We start from the raw sequence: 23683 nt of genomic DNA on the forward strand, positions 1-23683 counted from the left end.
TTGACGCGTCTGGCATTCTCCCGGGCGTTTGCATGGAGCATGCCTCGGTTGCGTCGTTTATCATTTGTAGCAATTTATTTTTGTCTTCTTAATGTTGTATTTTCACCTCTTAAGTGGACTTGGCTGTGACGGTTAGGGGCCTTCTCATCTGTGCATAATTTTGACCGAGAGTTTGTGCTCATGTTCATTCGTATCTGCTGAGCTGCTGTTTTTTTTTGTTCATCGTTCCTGATTCCTACGTGTTTTATGCAAAAGCCTGTGGTCTATACGGCAGTCTTGGAATAAAGGAAGTTGGCGCAGCTTGTGTGTTGTCTATAGTCTTCACTGAAGCATGTCTCTCTACGGTGACGAAGCTATAGCGCGAAGATAAAAATCTAGCATGTGTTCTAGAACTCTTCGAGGATAAGTGGTAATTCAGGAAAAGTTCTGTTGGGGTTCAAGCCACAGATTTAAATCTTGAACCTAAGTCTTACTTGGTTGTCGGGGCTAGTTTAGTGAACTAACAAAAAAAATTATTCGGTGATCCTAAACATCTTCCTGGAAATCAGCGTCGAAGGCGCAGCTAGGGTGTCTGCATCGGTTGAAGGAAGGCAATTTTCTAATCTTTTTTTCCATTCTAAGAAAATAAGAATCATTGGCTGGGGCGCACGAACATGTGCATAGAACTATACTGAGAGAAGTGTTAAAAACTTATAAAACCACGCTAACATGGCCAAGAGGTGAGACCCCATCGCTTTGTTTCAATGCGCTGACTGCGTCCCCGAGGTGACTTCTCGTGGAGGCAGGAAGCGTTTGTGACATGTGAACAACGTACCCTCAAGATTGCTGGAGTTCTTGCTCTGTGAATTTCGCATAGCAAAAGAAAGGCTGCAGTGCATAACGAGGTACCTTTAAAGGGGAGAACAGAGGTGGTGGAGGAGTGTTTCCTAACCGGCTCCGCGGAGAAAGCACTTTTGCACATTCAGCTGCAATCCCATGACGTCGCGTTGTTTAGACCGGTGGAAGGTCTTCCTGAAAGCACATGTGCACTCGGCACCACGGTGAGCAATGTTCGAACAAGGATAGAGACTTGTTATCTTGTTAGGTTAGAATTTATGCAAGAAAATGCGGCGTTTAAAAAAATTAAAGGAAAGGATTGGACACGTCACGTGTGTGTACACAGGTTGACTCATTCTCACGTACAGGTGTGTAACTGTCAAGATATCGTGGGCGGCTGTGGTGTTGGTTGGCGCCGAAGTTACAATTAATCGGGCCAACCTGCCCACCACTGCACTCCCCGTAAGTTCGGAGGGGGAGGAGCGACAATCTTCTCCACCCGACGTGCGAAAGATTGTGATTCGACTGCTGACCGGCGATAGGGGCCACGCCTGATTAGTCGTTGACCGGAGGCATGAGGCGTAGGCAAGTTCCGTAGCGAATTAATTTCATTAGGCAAACAACAACCAAGTATTACAATATGCCCGACAAGGTAGCGCCGTACCCTGACGTGACGCAAATAACACAAGCACCAATTGAACACGTTAACACAACAATTAACACAAAGAAACATCAGGGCGATTGCTGTACAAAAATGTTACGAGACGGAAACACAGTACAATGAGACGGAAATACAGTACAAAGGATTACAACGAGCAACACAGAAAGCAAAAATACAAAGATAAAAGAGTTGAGGTGAGTGGTGAGAAACGATGGCTTAGCTGCGGAGAGGAAGGTCCGGTCGCAGGGAGCGTCGGACTGCGGTTGCTCGTCGCGGGGCTGATGGGGGCTTGCGGATACGGGCGAACTTGGGCCTCGCGTCTTCGGGACCACCGTCGCCGCGCTCTACGCGTCAGATCTCCGCCTAGGCTCCTCGCCGACCACTTCCCTGGCTGACCTCACTCACGACCGCACGTACCGAAATCTCCAGACCAACTGCCAGCGCGCGGCGTTCCCGGCGCCCCCTTCGCATGGCAAAGAATGGAGAAAAAACAACACAGGGAAAATAAAGACTCTTCAGGAGCCACCCACAGAGGAATGCAGCTCCCAAAAAGAATAAAAAGAACACATCAAGGAATGTAGAAAGAATTCGGCACAATGCCTTAATCCCACGAGGAGTCATTGGGGGCCGCGAACAGTGCCGGGGCACTCAATCCGCTTCCGCTTCTGCAAGCGCTTGCCACCGGTATGGTAACAATGCTAGGAGGGGGGGAGTAGTTTTGAGTGACCCCTCCAGCGCTATGGTGAGAATGCCGTTCCCCCGCGGGGGAGGGGGAAAACGTCGTCGACGCCGCTCCGCGACATTTTTCTGGAAACAAAGGTCAAAGCTCGAAGGTCAAACAAAGGTCGAAGACCTACGAGGGCAACCCCCACGAAAAGAATGATATTCTCAATAAAATTCACAAACAGAACACAAATTTCGTGCATGCACACACGCTCCTGGCGGACAAGCCACCTCAGATGAAAGACGCGCACATCACTGTCACCAGCGCGCACCACCTCGTCGTATCACCATTTTTCCACGAATGCTCGCAGGGTAGCGCACCGACACACGCCTCACGCACTGCCACACCTCACGCAGTCACGTCCCAGTTAGTCAAAACAGTTCGACACTGCGCATTCGGTCGTAACAGTCCAACACTGAAACACGACCACACGCAAATATCTTGCGCTGCATAACATTTCAAAACAGTACCAACAATGCACAAAATATCAATAAAAAGAAATTTCTAGCTAAGGGTGAAACTGGGCCGTCGCAACGCGTTTAGTTCACCCAATGGCTATTCACACCCGGCTGAGGTATACTCTGCGCCGACGTTATCTTTTTCCTTAATGCTCTCGACCCCGAAGTCGTACTCCTGTAGGAGCAGCGCCCAGCGAAGCAGCCGTGAATTCATAAACTGAGCCTCGTTCAGATATTTCAGTGGCTGATGATCTGTCTGGACGGTGAATCGTTTGCCGTAGAGGTAGAAATCGAAGCGCTTGATAGCCCATACAATGGCCAAGCACTCCTCAACTGATGCGTACGCCTTCTCTCTGGGAATTTGCTTGCGACTCGCGTACGCGACGGGCTGCAGAATTCCGTCCTTTTCCGGCAACAGTACGGCCCCAACCCCTTGATTTGAGGCGTCGCTACGGAGTACTAATGGCTTGCTGAAATCCGCAACCACCGGCACGTGAGAGTCGGTTTCAGGGACCCGGCTGAAGTATTTCTTCAGCATATTGACATGGAATGTTTCTGGGTTGCCCTCAACATCTACCACGTAGTCGACTTCTCCCTTTTCCCCTTTAACCACATAGGGGCCCTTCCATTTCACCGTGAGCTTATTGTGCTCGGTGGGGAGCAGTAAGAGCACCTGGTCTCCAACCTGTAATGCCCTTGATTTAGACCCGCGGTCGTAATACCCCTTGTATCGCTCACCTGCCTCTCCTAGAGCCTCATGTGCCAGCTGACAGGTCGTTTCGAGCCTCTCTCGCAGGTCAGTCACAAACTAGTAGGCCGTCTTGGTCTCCTCTTCCAGTTTGTCCCCCGTCCACAATTCCTTCAGTATAGTGAGGGGGCATCGCACGTTCCGCCCGTACAACAGCTCGAACGGGGAGAACCCAGTGTTTGCCTGGGGGACCTCCTTGTAGGCGAACAAAAGCGGCTCGATAAACCGATCCCACTCCTTGGGCTGTTCTGTGCACATGCGGCGGAGCATCTTCTTGAGCGTCCCGTTTAGCCTTTCCACGAGGCCGTTGGCCATTGGGTTGTAGGGGGAGGTGGTCTGCAGGCGAAGAGACAGAAGACGGCCCACTTCTGACATGAGTTCCGAGGTGAAATTCGACCCTCGGTCGCTCAACATCTGCTCCGGAACACCCACTCGGGCGAAGATTTGTAAGAGAGCCTCGGCCACCCGCTCGGTCTCGATGCTGGGCAGGGCGACGACCTCTGGGAACCGGGTCGCATAGTCGACTAGCGTCATGATGTACCGATTCCCCTTCCGAGTTGTGGGCTTGAGGGGCCCAATAATATCGATAGCCACCCGGCGAAACGGCGTGTCAACAAGAGGCATTTTCTCAAGGGGCACCTTTTTGACTGATCCCGTGGGGCTGTCTTCTGGCAGCTGTCGCACGACGCCACAAACCGACTAGCGTCACCATGCACGCCGGGCCAGAAGAAATCAGCCAGAATGCGGTCACAAGTCTTTTTGTGCCCCAAATGACCTGCCATCAGTCCGCAGTGCGCGAGGCGGAGAACCTTGTTTCGGTGCTGAAAGGGGACAATCAGTTGTAAAGTACCCGAGCCTGACTCTGGTAGGAACTGGCGATAGAGCATGTCATCTCTTAGCAGAAAGGTGTACGAACCCCCTTCCTTGCACCGGACCTTTCCCTCTTCCCTCTGCATCTGAAAACAACGCCGGAGGGTCTCGTCCGCTTGTTGGTCTCAGCTAATCTGCGTCGGGGTGACTTCTGCCATCGCGGTTGGTACTCGTAACTTGCGGAACGTCTCCGACGATTGCTGCCTGGACTGTTGACGGGTGGTCACGGGCCGCCGCCGGTGCGGGCTCGTCCGGGGTACTTGGCTATCCCTGTACGGGATCCGATGCACCCGCTTCGGCCCCTTCGATACTCAGGGCTATTCCCCTCCAAGACGCGTCGGGCTCGGACGGATGCCTGGCACCGTCGATATTCCCGAGTATTAGGTCGAACAGTGGCGATTCCATACATCCGGCCAGCACCTCTCCCCTATAGTAAGGTGTGTCAACTTGAGTTCGCGCCTCGGGTAGCGTTTTGACCGAGCGGTCCACCAGGTAAACGGCTCGGTGTCGGACAGTAAGTTGGGACTTTGTTACAAGGTCTCGGTTGACAATATCAATGTTACACCCCGTGTCTCTCAACACCTTTATCCTATGCCCAGCAATGAGGCCTTCAACGACGGGAAGGACCGCGTACTCTTGGACCCTGCCGAGGTTCACCACTGGCAGGAACTGGCCATCTTTCAGCTCTAGATAGCCGTTTTGAATGCAGGCCGACACGTCCTTTGCTCCAGGGCGTGCCCGGTTGCCCTGCTCAGGATTTCTCCGGCTCTCCTTGCAATGCGCCGCGACGTGCCCCGGTCGCGCGCAAATGTAGCAGCGTGGTGTGGATGATACTGCCGCGGGTAGCGGTTTTCCCTGGTGGCCCTTGCGGCCAGCGTCGGAGGACTTGTCTACGGGCCGTTCCTCACGTTTCAGTTCACGCCGGCCAAAGTATGTGGACCCCCTAGCAGTGACATAGTTGTCTGCCCTTTGTAGCAGCTCATTCTGATCGCCCGCCGTTTTCTCTTTCAGGAAGGTAGCCATCGACGGCGTGCAGTTCTCTAGAAACTGCTCCCTCAAAAGGAGGCTCTTGATACCCTCGTAGGTCTGCTCGCACGAAGAGAGCTGTACCAACCGCTCCCAGTAATTCTCTAATCGGGAGAACTGGGACGGGGTTTCGTGCTCGTGGGGGGCTTCTGTCCGGAACTTCTGTCGAAATCCCTCCTTCGTCAAGCGGAAACGAAGCAGAAGAGCTCGCTTGACCTTGTGATAGTCTACCGCATCCGCTCCCGGCATGCAGCCAAAAACGCTCAACGCCTCTCCCGCAAGGCACGTGCTAAGGGCAGTAGCCCACTGGTCTCGCGGCCACTTCTCCGCCTCTGCGACTCGTTCGAACCATGTCAGGTAGGCGTCCAAGTCGTCCGTTTTATCGTTAAACGGCGCCATAAGCTTATGTGGACTGACGACCGTGAAACGCGATGTAGGTTCGCTTTGAACCGAAGCGGAATCTGAACCAGCGCTCCCGCCACCCTCGCCTCTCGCGTGGAGAATTTGTAGTTCAGCGTGCATTTAGAGCATTCGACGAGTGGAGCGCGCCTTTTCCCTTTCTTCCTCCTCGAGCAGCCGCTGCTCTTCTTTCATGCGCTCGCGCTGTTTCGCGCGCTCATCTCAGGAATTACTGAAGGGCGACCACCCCTCGAAGCCCAGCTGCTCCCCGAGAGCAAATATTTTTTCTAACTCTGCCATTGCACCAACGGTTCTTTGTTCTCAGTTCTGACAGTACGTGAGATATTACTTGAACGCTATGCCTCGCGGTCACGGCCAATCGTGGTCAGCAAGTCCTGTCGCGGACGCCAGTTTGCCAAGATATCGTGGGCGGCTGTGGTGTTGGTTGGCGCCGAAGTTACAATTAATCGGGCCAACCTGCCCACCACTGCACTCTCCGTAAGTTCGGACGGGGAGGAGCGACAAAGTTCCCCACCCTGCGTGCGAAAGATTGTGATTCGACTGCTGACCGGCGATAGGGGCCACGCCTGATTAGTCGTTGACCGGAGGCATGAGGCGTAGGCAAGTTCCGTAGCGAATTAATTTAATTAGGCAAACAACAACCAAGTATTACAATATGCCCGACAAGGTAGCGCCGTACCCTGACGTGACGCAAATAACACAAGCACCAATTGAACACGTTGACACAACAATTCACACAAAGAAAGAAACATCAGGGCGATTGCTGTACAAAAATGTTACGAGACGGAAACACAGTACAATGAGACGGAAATACAGTACAAAGGATTACAACGAGCAACACAGAAAGCAAAAATACAAAGATAAAAGAGTTGAGGTGAGTGGTGAGAAACGATGGCTTAGCTGCGGAGTGGCAAGGTCCGGTCGCAGGGAGCGTCGGGCTGCGGTTGCTCGTCGCGGGGCTGATGGGGGCTTGCGGATACGGGCGAACTTGGGCCTCGCGTCTTCGGGACCACCGTCGCCGCGCTCTACGCGTCATATCTCCGCCTAGGCTCCTTGCCGACCACTTTCTTCCCTGGCTGACCTCACTCACGACCGCACGCACCGAAATCTCCAGACCAACTGCCAGCGCGCGGCGTTCCCGGCGCCCCCTTCGCATGGCAAAGAATGGAGAAAAAACAACACAGGGAAAATAAAGACTCTTCAGGAGCCACGCACAGAGGAATGCAGCTCCCAAAAAGAATAAAAAGAACACATGAATGAATGTAGAAAGAATTCGGCACAATGCCTTAATCCCAAGAGGAGTCATTGGGGGCCGCGAACAGTGCCGGGGCATTCAATCCGCTTCTGCTGTTCCCAACACGTGGAAGCGCTTGCCACCTGTACGGCCACAATGCTAGGAGGGGGGGGGGGGAGTAGTTTTGAGTGACCCCTCCAGCGCTATGGTGAGAATGCTGTTCCCCCGCGGGGGAGGGGGAAAAAGTCGTGGACACCGCTCCGCGACATGTTTCTGGGAAACAAAGGCCAAAGCTGGACAGAGCAGGCATGAACTTTGTGACAGTAACAGAGCGGCTTCCTGGCTAACAAAACTAGAAAGTGTGTCGCCGTGCACGGAAGCGTGACTTTCCTGAAGATAAACGATTCATCAAGCATTAAATGTCGTTTTTTATGTAGACATGACCTAATATTGGATCGAAATGGTCGTGTTTCCTCGAGGTGTCGGCGTCGGAGGAAAACCGCGTCCCTGGTGGTGTTTGCGGCTGAGCGGGCAACACAATTTAGGCCGGCTTCGGTCAATCAAACACGCTAATTCTTTTAGATAACTATGCCCGCATCTATACAGTTAGTGCAGCGGCGCCGAAATCAACTTTTGCCACTTTAACAGAAGGGTGAGCGTCGCTGCTTTGGCAGGCCTTCTCGCTTAGTAGTGCTTGCCCCTCGTTGATGACATTTAGCTTTAGCATTGAGCGATACCGCACATCCCTTTTTTGCTTTATGTACCTCCAGCTCCGCGTCGTCGTGTCGCGGCGCTCTCCTTCCCGCGAAATGTGTCGAAAAAAGCGTCCCAGTCTTACAGCGTCCCGATATTTCATTATTTTTTTAACAATGACCGTAATGAGCTTCTGAATACAGTTTTAGCGCAGAAAATCATCCAGCTTCCACATTCAGCTGACTGAAGCGAAACCTTCCGAAATACGTTTGACGGTACAAAAAAAGTGAACTTTGCAACCAAGAGCGCAGAGAGGGATTGGGACCGGCGCTGCCAAAAATAAGCATTCTTTGTTTCCGTACGCTTCATACCACTGAGCCACAGCCGTGGCATCCCGCGCTATGATAAGTGCTTGTTGGTAGGAGTTACCTATATCGTTGTCAACGTCATCTTTCATCGCTTCGTTCTCTGGTTCGCAGGGGTCGTGCAGTGAAAGCGTACGAGTGATTAACGATAAAGTAGGACTCGTCTTTGTCACCCACAGCAGCTTTTATGTAGCCGTAAAAAAATGGCGAGAAGCGAACTATTTCTTGTGTGATGTGCGTACTTGCAGTAAATCTAAGAGCGTTAGCTCTTATTAATCGCGTTTCTCGATTTCTTGGGAAATTTTCTAAGTCCGAGGAATTCAAGATGGCAGCCTCCTTAGTAAATCGATTTTGCAACCCATTTTGGGATTGACTGGCAACATCAAGAGTATATCGAATTGCTGATTGATTGGTTACGTCAATTATAAATGCAAGGTGTCAAATTTGTATTTCCATTGGTGTCCCCTCATTTAATCTCATTCATAACAATTCTAGTAAACCACACAGCTAAAGCGCCAACTCCAAGCGCCCTTCCTTGGGGTACGCGCTCAGCGTCGGCGCTCTTGGCGTACGCCAAAACCGGTCTGCGCATGCGCACTGCAGAAGACGCCAGTGAGCCTCGGCGAGGCGCCGATATCTGTCCGTGCTAGATATAGGCGTCAGCGTACGTGCGCTCGCGTACGCGTGGGAAGAGGGGTCGGGTTTATAACAATGGGAGGATCGCGGGGATCTCGGTGACTTCTCTTCATGGCTTGAAGCTCTTCCAGGTTCCCCGAAGTTTTCTTCGTGGTTTAAGTTGTCCTTTCATCGCCCCTCAACCCCTTCTCTTCATTGCTTGAAATTATCTCCCTCGACTCGAAAGGGGAAGCGAGCCAGCGCCAGGAGCATGGAGATGCATGCCCATTTTCGACGCCCGTTCGCGCGTACACCAAGAGCGCCGACGCTGGACGCGTACGACCAGGAAGGGCCCTTGGAGTTGGCACTTAACGCTCGTTACTTCAACGTCTTACAGACACTGACGGGCCGGCATCTTTTCTGACAAATGACCCCTTAACGTCCGACAAAGACGGCGCGGGTACGCCGCGTTAACCACGACCCGACTTTTTTCCTTTTCTTGCAACCCAGCCAAAGAAATGAGTAGGGGAGCCACACAGTCTGTCTCCCCTGAACGCGCTGGGTGAGAAAAGAAAAAAGAAACAGAAATGCAAATCCGCCCCCCCCCCCCCTCCCCGAGAAGCTGGGCGTGAGGGGAGGACACAGGAAGTGGACAGTGCGCGAAGCTTATCGGCGTCTCTCTCCCAAACCAGGGAGGGAGAATGTAAGAGATGGAGGAGGCGCTCAACTTCATGGGGCGCTTGGTGGCGGCTTTGTGAACTAGCGGAGCATGAACCAAAATCCTGGCCATGAAGGCCTTTGCTAGGTCGAGCCCGAGGATCATTCTGGTATCCTCAGTCATGCTTCAACAACCACTTTGTTGAAGTATGACGTCCTGGGTTGAGAGCTTCGGCCTGAATCCAATCATGAAGCGGGTGTAAGGGTCATTGTCTTCCACAAAGTTATTGAGCCGCTTTTGAATAACGTGGTCCATTAGTTTCCCGGCGCACGACGTTAGATGGGCCTGAGGTTTTCTATTTTGAGCGCCTTGCCTGGCTTAGGAATAAGCACAACCTGGGCGGCCTTCCACAATTGTGAGAGTTTGACCTTTATTCAAGATATCTCTATGAAGTCGATGAGGACAGTAATCGAATTGTTATCCAGGTTTGGGAGCACTTTGTTGCTTACCGCGTCTCGACCCGGGGCCGATTTGGTATTAAGTTTGGCTATTTATTCCGCGATTCGCCTATGGGCTCGTTCAGCATTGGGTTGCCTGCCCATGGACTCGTTGCATCGCTGCAAGCAGCCTGTCCCGAAGGTACCTGTCAAGCGCGTTCTGTCCCTTTTGAAAGAACGCGTCCTTTTTGTTCTACCCACTGATAAGGAGGGGACCTTGCTGTGCTATCTCACGGGTTTTTTAAGTCGAAAGCCTTAGAAGCAGTTTTGAATGCCTTTAATCCATGCAAGAACTTATCTACGTCAATGGTGAAAACTCAAGCAAAACAGCTCTGTACTAAGCTGAAGTTAGAAAAAGTTGGTAAGGGTATAGAAGCAAGTCGCCGTGATTTTCTTGAGGTCTTTTTAGCGTCAAAACACACAACTTTAACATCCCCTTCAGGGCAATTGTCTCGGGGAATGACATTTGGCAAAAGTTCATTGCCATGTTTCTTCAGAAAAAGCTCGACCTGTTACGCATTGAAAACCCTTTCCAAGTCAAGAGCTCTGATGCTGTCCTAAATGTTCTCGAGTATTCACCTTACAGGAACCTCATGGCGTCCTCTGTAGACATTAAGGATCTTTTCTATTCGTTGCTACAGTCAGACTTGCTCTTTTCTGTCCAGGACTGTATTGATATATTCGGAAACGTAGCTTTTATGAATGAAACTGGATTGTGAAGGAGTGGCTTCTTAGATAACTTCTTAGGTTATGTCTTCGGTCAGGTTTTATCCAATGGGAAGGCCAGCCATATCTGCAGAAGGAGGGAATTTGTATTGGCTCCTGTATTGCCCCGGTTCATAGTGATTTATTTTTAGCTCATCTTGACAGAGCCCTTTGTAGCTGCCTACCAAATTTTAGTTACCAGGATTTTTAGTTATGTTGATAATTTTCTAATATTCATTTACTGCAGTTTAGACTCTTTTGAAGTACTGGCTACTAACACACTGACCTTGTTACGTGCAGGCTTGTCGCCTCTAAAATTAACGCATGAGATGCCTTCTGACGACAGTATTCGATTCCTGGATATCAGGCTTTTATTTCCTAACGCACAGATCTACTGGAAGTACGAGCCGCGCACTAACAAGCCGCAGCTTCCATTCGGCTCCGCGCATTGCAAACAGGTAAAGAGGGGCTTTGTAGAGTAATGCGTGAAAAATGCCCTTCGTAAATTCATTCCAGAGCTAATCGCTGCTAGCTTTAGTGAAGAGGTTCTTCGTCTGAGAGCTGCAGGGTATCCTACTCATATATAACCCTTTCTTAAGCGACAGTGCTCAAAAGAGACTCGTACATCCCTACCGCCTACAACAAAATGGATTGCTGTAATCCCATACATTCATGGCCTGTCCCACCGCCCAAAAAAGGTCAGCGAACGGGGAAACGTAAAAGTTGTTTTCTCAACCCCCGATAAGCTCAAAAAATTGTCCACACTGTCCAGACCCAGTGATTCGAAGAATCCGAACTGCAAGAAGAAGCACCGAACAAAGTTCGTAGAATTTACGCATTCCATTGCCTACAGCATCCCTTTGAAATGTGGGAAGAGCTATACAGGACAAAGCGGTAGGTGTTCGAACGACCGCCTCCGAGAACATTGTAATAATGTGTCGGAACAGCGAGGAGGGTTTCTGGACGCACACTGCAGGAAATGTAAGAAAAAATTGGCGGTGGTTTAGCTCTGGTTAAACCTGGAGTGTCGCGATAGCTACAGCTGGCTGAGTGGAACTTAGTCACGTGACCAACCACGTGACCAACCACGTGACGAACCACGTGATCAGCAACGGCGCCGCGCCACCGGCAGCTGCTCCGCACTACTTGACAGCGTGGCGGCGCCGCCATGCTGAAGGCTCGAAATGCTACAGTAATGTAGCTATCGTTGCAAAGCTGTGGAGATGAAAACGATAGCGACTCACATGAAGACTTCGTGTGCCAGCCCGCTTACCATGATTGCTCTGTTACCGCCAAAAACCGTTGCCAACTGACAGAGAGATCATAGAGGCTGAAATGATAGACCGGTAGTGTGGGCCCTGCGTGGCCAAGCCATCTATTGCTCTTACTGGTAAGGAGCTGTTATACTTGCGTCAACATATGAATGTGTCACCTATACTGCGCATGTGTGATAATTGCTCTGTTTTTTTCAGCTATAATACTGGTCCGAGGTTCGAAATACACTGTTGCAAGTCAGCGCACGTGTGTTTCTTGTACCTCCCTTGCGTCCTTGTCTCTATTTGCGTTGTGCATTTTTCATTATCGGTTGCTCTGCGACTGCGATATACGTGCCGGAGTGATAACACGCCTTCGGGTGTGTATCATTGGTGTTTATCACACCGGTGTGTATATAGGTATAGATGTGATACAGGGCATCAAGTTTGAATCCCAGGATCTACATTAGCCATAATCCTCATAATCACGACCAGCGCATTGAAATCCCGAAGTTATGTTAGCCGCTGAGAAAGCTCTGTCAACTCGCCCACACTGTGATGGAAGCCAGATGACTCCTTGTTAGCACTTCCCGAAGTAGGAATGCTGTTCGTCGCTCTTCCTGATGTGTATCTGTAATTTATGGTTTTCTGTGTCACATGGATATACTGAGACTGCTTTCTGTAACCACCATTCGCTGAAAAAAATTGTCAGGTCACCTTGCACTTCTCTGTTGGAAAGAAATTGTAGTGATAGTGGTATCACCATTGGAAGGTTCATGCGCCATATGGATCCTAAGACCACGGCTGGCGAATTCTTGACGGTACCCCCCAACTTTTAATGAGCACCGCCTTTTCAAAATTTATGCGTTCGGTTGCCAATAGAGCAGCGTGAAATCGTAGAGGGCCTACCACACAGCATTCGACTGCTGTAAAAGGCGAATCACAGCAACGTCACCAGCGGTGAGTTGCACGTTATTCTAAGCTCTATACAGTAGCTTATGCTAAGACTAGTTTGAAAAAGCTTTTTTAAATCGGACCCTGAAATAATTTCGATCGGCATATTCTATTGCGACAGATCTGCATAGGTGGTATTTGTGGTTATTTGAGCGAAATTTGAAAGTTATTCATGGACCCTATAATTTAGAAATAATTTTTAAACGTCTCTGCTCGCAATGGCTCGTAACCGATCAGGGCGACGCACCTCCCCGAGCGTCCCCTACCCCGATGACGTCGGTGAGCAGACGGGACGAGCTTGAAGGCTAGCGCTTGTGTCCACTGACGTCATCAGGATAGGGATCACAAACGATCGCCCTGACCGGTTGCGATCCCTACCCTGAAGGTCCCTTTAAGCCCAGGAGTTGCATACTGGCGCTTCCGGGTACGTGACACTACGGCGAGGGCGTTTGTTCCGGCGAATGTCTAATGTAGAGTCCAGGCACGTAGGCAAAATTTTCTTCAGGAGGGGCCCGAGGCAGTTTCTTAGGGTGAAACCCGAGGGCAGGGGGCAGGGCCCATGACTAACAAGAAGACTGAGGGGGGGGGGGGGAGAAAGCGATTTAGGCCCCCCTCCTTTCTCCCTTGGATACGTGCCTGGTAGAGTCACTGCTGGCACGTACTGCATGTAGGACGGACTATAACCAGAATCGGGGGGCATTTCTCACTGACTCTCTGGGTTCCACTTTGTCCGAGTCGTGCACGTTGTCCATATGGCGCTGCGCCTCGTTGAAGGAGTAGGCCATGGCCGTCAGACCGACGATCAGAATGGCCAGCACGCCTGCGCTGGTGGCCAACCGAATGCCGCGGTCCCAGTCACGTGAACGCCCGTCCGCTTGGAGCTGCAGGGCCGCGGGACCACACACCTAAGTAAAAAGCGTCGAACTGAACGCTCGCACGGGTCCATGTTCGGTACACGTAGGGTCAACGAATAAAGCGGATCTGAAACACCTTCCGAGGAGAGCCCATCAACTCGCTCAATATACTTTGTGTGGTCATGGAAACGTGAGCCAAATGTTACACCTCCACGTGCAGCAGGGCAGCCACAATCACGCGTCAAAGTTGGCGAGCTTTTCATGCTCGCACCCTCCTGTGTCGCTCGCACCTGCGTATACAAGTTGAGAGACGCCTATTGGGGAGATTCAGACCTCAGGCAGCTACCATGGCCGCGGCCCAAAGCCGCGTAGCTCTGCCGGGTCAGGAATCTCCTTCCCCAAAGGTAAGTCCGGCAGAGGAGTACCGACCTTCCAGCGTGCAAAAAGTGACGAGAAGATAGGGAAAGGCGCGAAGACGCTGAAATTAAAATTTTGACTACAGATAACTCAGCTTTTACACAACGCATTGAAAAAAATGTTTGCTGGACAATAATCGTGAAGCGGCGTGCTTTAACATCTCAGGCATACCGCGAGAATATTAGAACCCCTTTCAGAGCCCCTTTAAGGTTAGCGGAAGTAAGCTGCGGTCGCGTGCGGACCGTAACGCATTCTGATAAAGGTATCGACACAAGGGGTGAATCAAGCTATCCCGCTGAGAGCAATTGAAGCTAGTCAAATTTTTCCGAACAACATCATTTTTTTTTGCAGTAAGAACGGACTTTGTCACTATTGAAGCGCCCGATCTTAAGCCTCAAGGAACGTATTAGCACAGTAATATTAAATAACCTATTCTATTACTTGCCTCGCCATTTAAGCATATTGAAGGCATAGAGAAGGAGGTTGTATCGTAAGGAACAATACAGAAGAAAAATCTGCAGAAGCTAGCGTTAAAAAGCCTTAGGAATGATAAATTATATAAGCCGGAAGAAAATTCCAGTAGCGTGCTCTCTGGATAAAACAAGAAATACCAAGAACATTAATTTTACAACGACTTTCTTTGTCTTTGATATTTGCTAGATCTTTGGGATGTAGGAGGCGGTTTTTTAGTACTTATAGCCGCCATTCCCAGTTTGGGATTAATATAAATCGCAGAAATATTTCAGTCACTAATTTTGTTTAGGAGTCAGAGTCATGCAGTTATAGATATAACTACCTCCGAATTACAAGTTTTCAGTTGCAGTTACCAAGGAGTGTCCATATAGCACTACTGTGCATTACTGCAAGTTCACTGACAATTCTATAAAGCGAGGTTAAATCAGTAAGGCAGCTCCCATGATCGCGTAAGCTTCGGTTGCGTCAGGTTAAGAATTTATGAGGACGTTTAGGTGATGTTAAGAGTGAAATGCGACGGCATTAGAACCGCTGACGTAAATACACTTCTAGTACGTTGTGGATCCACGCCAAACAACTCTGCCCGTTGCACATACAAAACGAGCAGCTGCACATAGAGGCGGGTCAGCCGCGGCCTCCGAGAACTGGTTTCAACCAGGTTCTCTATCGCCATTTCACGTTCGCAAGCTTTCCTTTAAATTTCAGTCGCATTTTCGCGCGATTGTCACGTCACCTTGTGACGTCGCGCCATATCCACCAATCAGCAACTTTTTTTACTAGCGCAGGATGCGAAATTACAAGTGCAGCCTAATGCTGTCGCGTTATGAGTGCTTGAACGATAGGTTTATTATAACAAATTTACGCTTCAATCCTTGCTGGGGCCAGTTCAGAGGAGTAATCAGTCCTTCCACGAGAGACGCGACGCGGGACGGCAGATTGCTGTTCCCACTAGAAGTATCCTGCTCCCTCTCTCTAGCATGCGCTCGAAGAATGGCGGGAGCAGCTCGGCAACAGTGTCTCCGAACATTGAATACAAAACCAGTCAGTGATCTCCGGTCCAGTGCCGACGCGCAACGTTCGGTTATTCTATTCGTGACCCCCGTTGACCGATTAGCGCAGCGTAGTTTGAATTTGGCGCGCGATGAACGCGGCGCCGATCATTACTGCGCCCCCTACGCAACAGCCGCACAGCCCTTGCTGCCTTGGACCGTATGGGGCAGCATAACGGGTTCATGCAGAGCGCAATTCACCTGATAGTCAACGCTTTGGGCAAGTCGCTGAGCCACTTGTTCAGTCGCTGCCTCGGTCCGCAAGGCCATCGTCCCTGCTTCCATTTAGGCGCGCAAGGGCTCCAAGCCAGCACTGCGCCGCGAGAGAAGGAGGTAAAGTTTTGAAGCCGTGTCTAAAACGTTCCATAGTTCTTTCTCTTGGTCCTTTGTGATTCAAGCAGCTTCCCGGCGTTGTAGGCAGCGGCGGATGGCACCAATGACAGAGGGCCGAAAAGACAGTACAATTATACGAAACTTGACAAAATAGCTCCCCAGGTCTCATTGCGCGCAGGTGACATTCTAACGTTTTCAAGCGTCAGCTGCGAAGGGCTTGTTTCTAGATCGTTTATAGTCACGTGACCATCAGTGACTTCGTCAAGGTGTAAGTGACCCTCTTGCCAATGACCAATGGGTCACCCATGCAACAAGGGAAGTATACTGTCATCATTAATGACTAATCATACTTATTGCCGTGTAATTTGTTATTTGCAATCTACATGCTACCCGTTAAACCCCACAAACCTGCTCATGATCCCATTAGAGTAAAAGATCGCCCCAAATCCTGACGCTAAAAACGTTCACATTAAATATCGCCCATTCGGCATTTCTAAATGAGAAAAGTAGGAATTTTTTATTAAATTAAAATAATTTATGTACACTCACGAAGATGAATTAGTTGCGAATGGTTTGCGACTTATAGCTTATGCTAAATGGTGGAAACTCTGATGGACCAGGCAGGACGCAGCCATTTGATTCACTTGATTGATTCAACTCGGTGCAGAAGGCAGTAAAGGCACCTGGGAAAAAAGAAACAAGGAGGCAACTTCCAGACCTCGCACACGGGAACAGCGCGAAGCACGAAGAAACGAGAGCGACAGCAGTGCACTGCGTCTTTTGTTGAAGCACAGACCTCACTGTCCACCCAAATTGCATCAACACAAGTAGGGCATTCTTGAGTGCGCCCTCCCACCGTTCATAGTGGCCCTCACATCCCGGCTCACCGCGGCCGGCAAGTTCATTCCATTTTGTGTGCATCTCATTTTTCTATTTTGTTGTTCGCTAGGACTCTCTTAACCTGAAGTGAAGACGTGGGCAAGTAGCGTATTTAGATCTTAGTAGGCAGAAATTGTTAGTGGATGCAACCATTGAATGAAAGGAGGGGAGGGTACTGACTAGGAACAGTGGCTCCACATAGGTGAGTGGGACAAGCTGCATGCAGAGGAAGATTTTCATTGGCTGAAGCAACGCTACGCCCCCACCATCATTCGTGTCCAGCCATTTGCCTGGAAAGAACTCGAGCATGGGATCTCTTTAGCCAATTAGGGAAGCAAGGAAGAAAATTGGAATGCAGTTTAGATGCAATCGATATATATCTTAACATACCGGGCGTGGGTAACATTCTCGAGAGCACAATGTAAACACAGGTTCTCGGTCACAACGTTTTACAATAAAAACCCTTTAATTCGGATTTCACGGCACCGGAAAATATTATCGGGGACATTACAAGGACTTACAACAAAGTGCCCTACACCAAAGTATTTTTAGTATTGAAAAAAAAGTGATCATTGATAGCCTAGTGCAACAAATTTGAGGAGCAAAAACTGTTCTTCCCAGTCCCACCAAATGGTTCAGTGTGCACGCGCTGTCTATGAACCCAGACTTTGTCATCAGGGGTACACAGAGAATTAAGGATACAGAGCCACATCATCAGCATCATCATCAGCCTGACTACGCCCACTGCAGGACATAGGCTTCTCCCATATCTTTCCAATTAAGCCTGTCCTGTACCACCTGTTGCCGCCGTATCCCCGAAAGTTTCTTAGTCTCATCCGCCCATCTAACTTTCTGCCGCCCCCTGCTGCGACTCCTTTCCCTTGGAATCCAGTCTTTTACCCTCAGGCACTATCGGATATCTTGCCTTCGCATTACCTTTCTCTGTTTTTACTTTGTGATGAGGTGTCTTTTTTTAATTCTTCTCATTGTTAACTAAACAAGGTGATCACATGATGAAATTATAAGCCAAGAATTGTGATCCGTTCAGAGTACCGTGACAAACTGGAAAGATAATTCCGTATGTTTGTCTGACCAGTTCGCAGAGTAATAGAGAGAGGAATATAGGCTGATGCTGCCTACCGCTGATTAGAACGCCCTTCGGTTTGATTTATGTGGGTGATATGTCCCAAGGCGACTAAGGAGATGCGAGGCGCCGTAGTGAAGGGCCTCGGGAATTTTGACCACGTGAGGTTCTTTAACGTGCACTGACATCGCACAGTACACGGGACTCTAGAATTTCGCCGCCATCGAAACTCGACCGCTGCGGTCGGGATCGAGCCCGCGTCTTTCGGGTCAGCAGCCGAGCGCCGAGCCACCGCGGCGCCCAACTCCCCGGACATGCACACACATCGCAAAGAAAAAACAAAAGCAGCATATTCCGCATGCATGCAAATGATGCAGTGCAAAACTGTTGCATGCCGGCTCTGCGATAACACGGAGAATGCCGCGCGCACACAAGGAAACCAAAGATGAAAATGGTGGAGTACTCGGCAGAGCAATAATACATCATGCGGTGCCTTTTCGACTGATGATCAAAGCGATGATTACGGCGCCTTCACATTTAGGTCGGACACAAATGCCACTCAGGCTTTAGTGACCAGACTTTCCAGTTTCTGGCATCGTCTACATCGCCAACCTGTCTCCGGCAGCCTGCGCACGTGAGAGACCCACCACGTGCCCGACTCAACAAAAGCGCGGCCAAATTTCTCTGAGCTGCGGTGGCTCAGTGGTTAGGGCGCTCGACTACTGATCCGGAGTTCCCGGGTTCGAACCCGACCGCGGTGGCTGCGTTTTTATGGAGGAGAAACGCTAAGGCGCCCATGTGCTGTGCGATGTCAGTGCACGTTAAAGATCCCCAGGTGGTCGAAATTATTCCGGAGCCTTCCACTACGGCACCACTTTCTCCCTTTCTTCTTTCACTCCCTCCTTTATTCCTTCTTTTACGGCGCGGTTCAGGTGCCCAACGATATACGACACAGATACTGCGCCATTTCCTTTCTCCAAAAACCAATTATAATTATTATCATTACCCACAGAATAGTACATAGTTTTGACAGGACCGAATGGCCTGCCCGAAATGACCAGTTTTTCGAATCAACGGAGCTGGGATTACTGACTTTTTGACTTTACGACCGTGATGTCGATACCGTTTAACGCCGCAGTAAGGTTTCATATACAGTAGAATAGAAGTAGAAACGGAAAAACAATTAGCGGCCGGCAGCATCAGACTATGGTCCTCAGGCTATTAGTCAGCTAAGCGATCAGAGGAGTATATGAAACTATGGCTCGAGTGTTCCACTCTATCCTAGCAAGTTAAGTGATCACAATTCTGCGCTTATAATTTCATCATATGATCAACTTCTTGTTTACTTAAGAATGAGGAGAAGTAAAGAAGGACAGTTTGCGCATCACAAATAATAGTGACAATAGTAGATCTAGGTGGAGCTAAATACTGCTAATTCCGCTGCACGAATAAAGAGGTGAATAACATTTGTGGTGCAGTCTGTGTTGCATGCAAGGTACTTGCCCGTTTCTCACGCCGACTTGAGCCAGTTGGCGTAGCCGGAGGACCTGAGTCTTGTCTAATCTTTCGATGCTCTTGGGGCTTCGGCGTTCTTTTCGAGGCGTCGCTGTGCTTAAACTTTCCCCAACTAACGGTTGCTGAGCGACTAGTAATCACTAAACCGTGTCAAGTAGTCCAGGCACCGAGCTTCAAGCAGAATTCTTCATTGTCTTCTTCATCGTTCCAGCAATCTACACGTGGACCTGGATTAACCTGCGTAAACCTGGGTGAGTTTTCTCCTGTTTGAATGTGTACCAACCCCTGGCAAATCCCCCGCCGTGGGTACCTGCCATCGGTTTAGACGCAAGAACAACAACAACAACATAGATGAGATGCAACAACGCACTGCAAAAAGTGCTAAACCTAATCTTCGTAGGTAGATTTGCAGTGAAAGTAAAGAGCCGCGCGGCTTTGCAAGTGCAGATCCATCCATCAAATGGTTGTGCCACATGTGTTAATATATAGGGAAAAATTATTACTTCTCCTTGCATATAGAGGTGCTGTTTGATTTAGAGAGCAGATGGAGCAAATTCGCTTCATTATAAACTTCAGTGCTTTTTTTTCGCCGCTTTAGTTATATTCTTCAGTAATGCGATATAACTCTTAAGACAGATTTATTTGCGTCGTAATGTAAGAGAAGGCAAGCGTAGCAGTGGGCGGCAGAATGTTAGGTGGCCGGATGGGATTAGGAAGTGTTCGGGGATAAGGTGGCTGCAACGGGCCACCTGATCCCGTTAATTGGACAGGGACATGGAGAGACATGGGACATGGAGAGACATTAATTGTAGAGACATGGAAGAGGGCTTTGCCCTGCAGTGATGATGCTAATTGATGTCCTCGGGCTTAATGGCACATTAAGATTATTCACGATTCACCAGTGTCACAGCATTAAAGCAATGTGCCGAGTTCGAACCCCATTTCGCTCACCTAACCTTACTTCACAAATTGTAACATGATCTCCCCCACCACGATGGCTTCTTTTTGCAACCACATTCAGTGTTTCCTCGCCGTGACCATAATACAAAATAAAAGGCAAAACGTGCCGCTCATCGCTTTACGCGACATCATTCATTCCTTGTACCATAATAGATTGGAACAACCTGCCATCCCACAAAGCTAATGAGGTAAGCTTACAATCCTTTCAGCATTTGATAAAGCAAACCATGGACTAATATATTTTGTATTTTATTTTAGTATGTGCATTATAGTACCACCGTGTATTTTATTTTGTGTTGTTTGTTGTTTTATTTGTGTACAATACTAGTTGTTTCACACTTTGTTATTACATGCATTACTTGTTTCAAGTGCCTGCGCCATATTTTTATTTATATGTTTGTATCCCCCCCCCCCCCCCCGCCTCTATGTAACACCTTCGCAAAGCAAAGAGGACCCTTACGGGTATTGTAAATAAATTAAAAAAAATTTCCCAGGGCGGGGGATTGGCCAGGATGCATAGCTGATACAAACGCACTCATGGGCAAGGAATGGAGTAATTGGATAGTTTTGTGACCTAGACGGGAATATGGATTAAAAATGGAGGTTAAAAAAAACGTAAATCAAACCAGAGTGAATACTTAATCTAGCAGAGGGATCTACCTGATGCAATTATATATTCGCGGATAAAATCGCACACTGGTTTAAGCTTGCGACGAAGCAGAAGATAATGGGAATAGGTAGGGGAAGCCCCAAGCAAGCGAGAGGGATCTCCAACTAAGTTCTACAGAGAGAGAAGGACCTCCCGCAAAAGAAAAAAAAAGTGATTTATGGACTGAATTTTGCCACAAGAGATAACCCTGAAATGAGCGCAGTCAGGCTGATGATGATTGATGTATCTGCAACTTCATCGTCATCTTAATAGGGGAATGCATCACGCCAGTTGAGAAGTCAGCAGAAATCCAACCAAGAGTGGGCGGGTCTTCGTTTGAGGAAGGTGACCCAGTCTGGATGCGAGATTTTCGAACAAGTCGCACATCGCAGTGCGTTCGTTCTTGTTGCGTCATGACAGACCGATATCAGTGTGTCCCAGGCCGAGTGCGACTTAGCAGTGATGATGATCATTGTAAAAGTTCTGTGGCGCCGCAAATTTCACAACGAGCAGATGCAAGGTGGAGAAAGAAGAATGCTGAATTGTGCCAGGTGAGTACAGTTTAGCATTAATCTTTTTGGCGAATACAATCTGTGGTATGCTTGGGGCGGTTCTTCGAAAAAATGGCATTCCGCGAAGAAAATATCAGCGCTAACGGGGCGAAGACTCGTGAGTCAGTCCAGCGCCAGCTGGAAATCTGCATGGACTGTTGTTCACTAAAACCGCAGTCGAAAGTGCCTGTATGAAGCAGATATAATTTGCATTAGGAGACCTTGTACCTGCCACTGGTCATTCAGCATGTAGAGAGTGCAGAATTGGAAAAATGTTGTTCAGCCTTGAGCAAATGACATGCTACTCGAGCACAATAGACATGTTAAGACGAGCCGCGACTATACGTCGTTTAACTGTCGCCGCGCTATGCAGACATGAACAGCTGAACTATCCGGTTTCTCGGCAGATTATCCACGCACACAACATCAAATTGGAATTGCTACTCTGAATAGCCACTTCGTCCGTAAGAAGTTCAAACGGTCTATTTGCTGCGATTGGTGTTTGCAACTGTTTAGGAGCAGTACCATATAAAACATCACAGTCATATATTGCCAAGAAAACTGCACACGGCATGCAGGGGATGAACTAAAGAATGGAGGTTCCCGATGTTAGACGCTGTAATGTTATACCTTACACAATGACTTGAGAGACGCAATAGAGAGGTTTGCTGTCCAGCTGTTGCGTTTATGCTAACCATATGTTCCCAGTGGCGCTCCACGATTGGCTCAGCATCTTGAACGAGGGCAGAGGAAGGCACATTCTTGACCTTTGGTAATGGGGTGACTCTATGTCCAAAATCACTTACGAAGGCCCTGCAGTCTACGTCAGCTAATACTCACGTTATCGGCCGGGTTGTCGGATGTCGCTAAGCGCACACAGCTGGGCTATAGTTGGTATGGCTGTGAACACAGATAGACATGGAGACATGTGACACAGATACAAGCGCGAATAAATGAGCACGAAGAAAGAGCAACCATTACCAATGCTTGCATTCAATATCCCAGTCCACCCGCCGCGGTGGCTCGCTGGTTAGAGCGCTCGGCTACTGACACGGAGTATTCGGGTTCGAACCCGACCGCGGCGGCCGCGTTTTGACGGAGGCGAAACACAAAAAGGCGCCCGTGAGCTGTGTGTTGTCAGGGCACGTTAAAGATCTCCAGGTGGTCGAAGTTGTTCCAGAGACCTCCACTACGGCACCTCTTTCTACCTTTCCTCCTTCACTCCCTGCTTTATCTCTTCCCTCACGGCGTGGTTCGGGTGTCCACTGAGATATGTGAGACAGTTACTGCGCCATTTCTTTTCCTCAAAAACCAATTTCTAATTTTAATTTACAGCCATGTCCAGCGTTCATCGCATCTGCTCCTCCTTCGTCGCAGTTTATGCTCGCTGGCAACTTGCTTCAGTGCGTCAGGCACGCTTAACTCTGGGTGAATTCCAATCGCAGGCACGGAGCTGTCTGCACGCTCTGTGACAGAGCGCCTGAATGCGGCGCAGAGCGCGCGACCTGAAATTGCGATTGGAGTACACTTGCTCTGGCCAGAGCATGTAGGGCGCCGCTATCGCCGCTGAAAAAGAACGTCACGCAAACTTCCGGTCGGATCCGCCGATTTCGGCGGAGCAGCCCTGACTGCTCCACGGAGCAATCTCGGCTCGGCAACCGCTCCCTGTCTGCGATTGGAAGACGCGATCCGTGCCTCAGATCTGCGTTTGGAATACAGTTGCTTCGAAAAGAGCAAGAAACGTTGCTCCAGAAGTGCTCCAACTCTGCGATTGGAAGTCACCATCTGACTGTTGGAGAATTATAGTTTTCGCGTCTTCTGCGGCCTGTTTTTCGGAGGTTATATGTCGAAGGTGTCGCCTGTGACACCCAGACGTCGCAGACACGGTTAGGTACGTACATTCTTGAGAAGTTCGTATTGCTTGATTCATTTAACAACATTTAGTTCCATCAGAAAAGACCTTCCTTTCCGCCTCCGGCACGCAGGCCTGGGAGACGGGGAGTGGAGCGTCCGCGGTTAAGCCCGATTCAGGCCCGTTTCACATGCATGCGATTTTCGGCTGCGACGCTGCGAATTCTGTCGGTCTGTGACTGCGGAGGGCCGTCGGTCTAGTCGCAGACGGCTTGCGATCGAGTTCCGTCTGGTCGGTACTCAGTCGCAGCGTTGGTGTGTTCGCACTGCGACTGACCAATGCTGACGTGCGGTCACGCGGGAGCTGTTA

General features: G+C 49.6%; 1 protein-coding gene across 3 annotated transcripts in view; it reads right to left on the reverse strand.

The window, feature by feature from the left end:
• Positions 1-15798, reverse strand: part of LOC144135083 (uncharacterized) — a 29131-nt gene extending 13333 nt beyond the window's left edge. Inside the window, exons 1-2 of one of the 3 annotated variants that reach the window (XM_077667839.1) lie at positions 15693-15798; positions 13409-13578 (exon numbers count right to left, since the gene is read on the reverse strand). In XM_077667839.1, the coding sequence (XP_077523965.1) occupies positions 13409-13578; positions 15693-15776 (254 nt within the window). In that variant the 5' untranslated portion in view covers positions 15777-15798. Of the gene's footprint in view, positions 1-13404; positions 13603-15692 lie in introns of all 3 variants that reach the window. The other 2 variants (XM_077667838.1, XM_077667840.1) reach the window with 2 other exon arrangements.
• Positions 15799-23683: the final 7885 nt, after the last annotated feature.

Source organism: Amblyomma americanum, chromosome 5 (assembly GCF_052857255.1).
Source record: "Amblyomma americanum isolate KBUSLIRL-KWMA chromosome 5, ASM5285725v1, whole genome shotgun sequence".
NCBI lineage: Eukaryota > Metazoa > Arthropoda > Arachnida > Ixodida > Ixodidae > Amblyomma > Amblyomma americanum.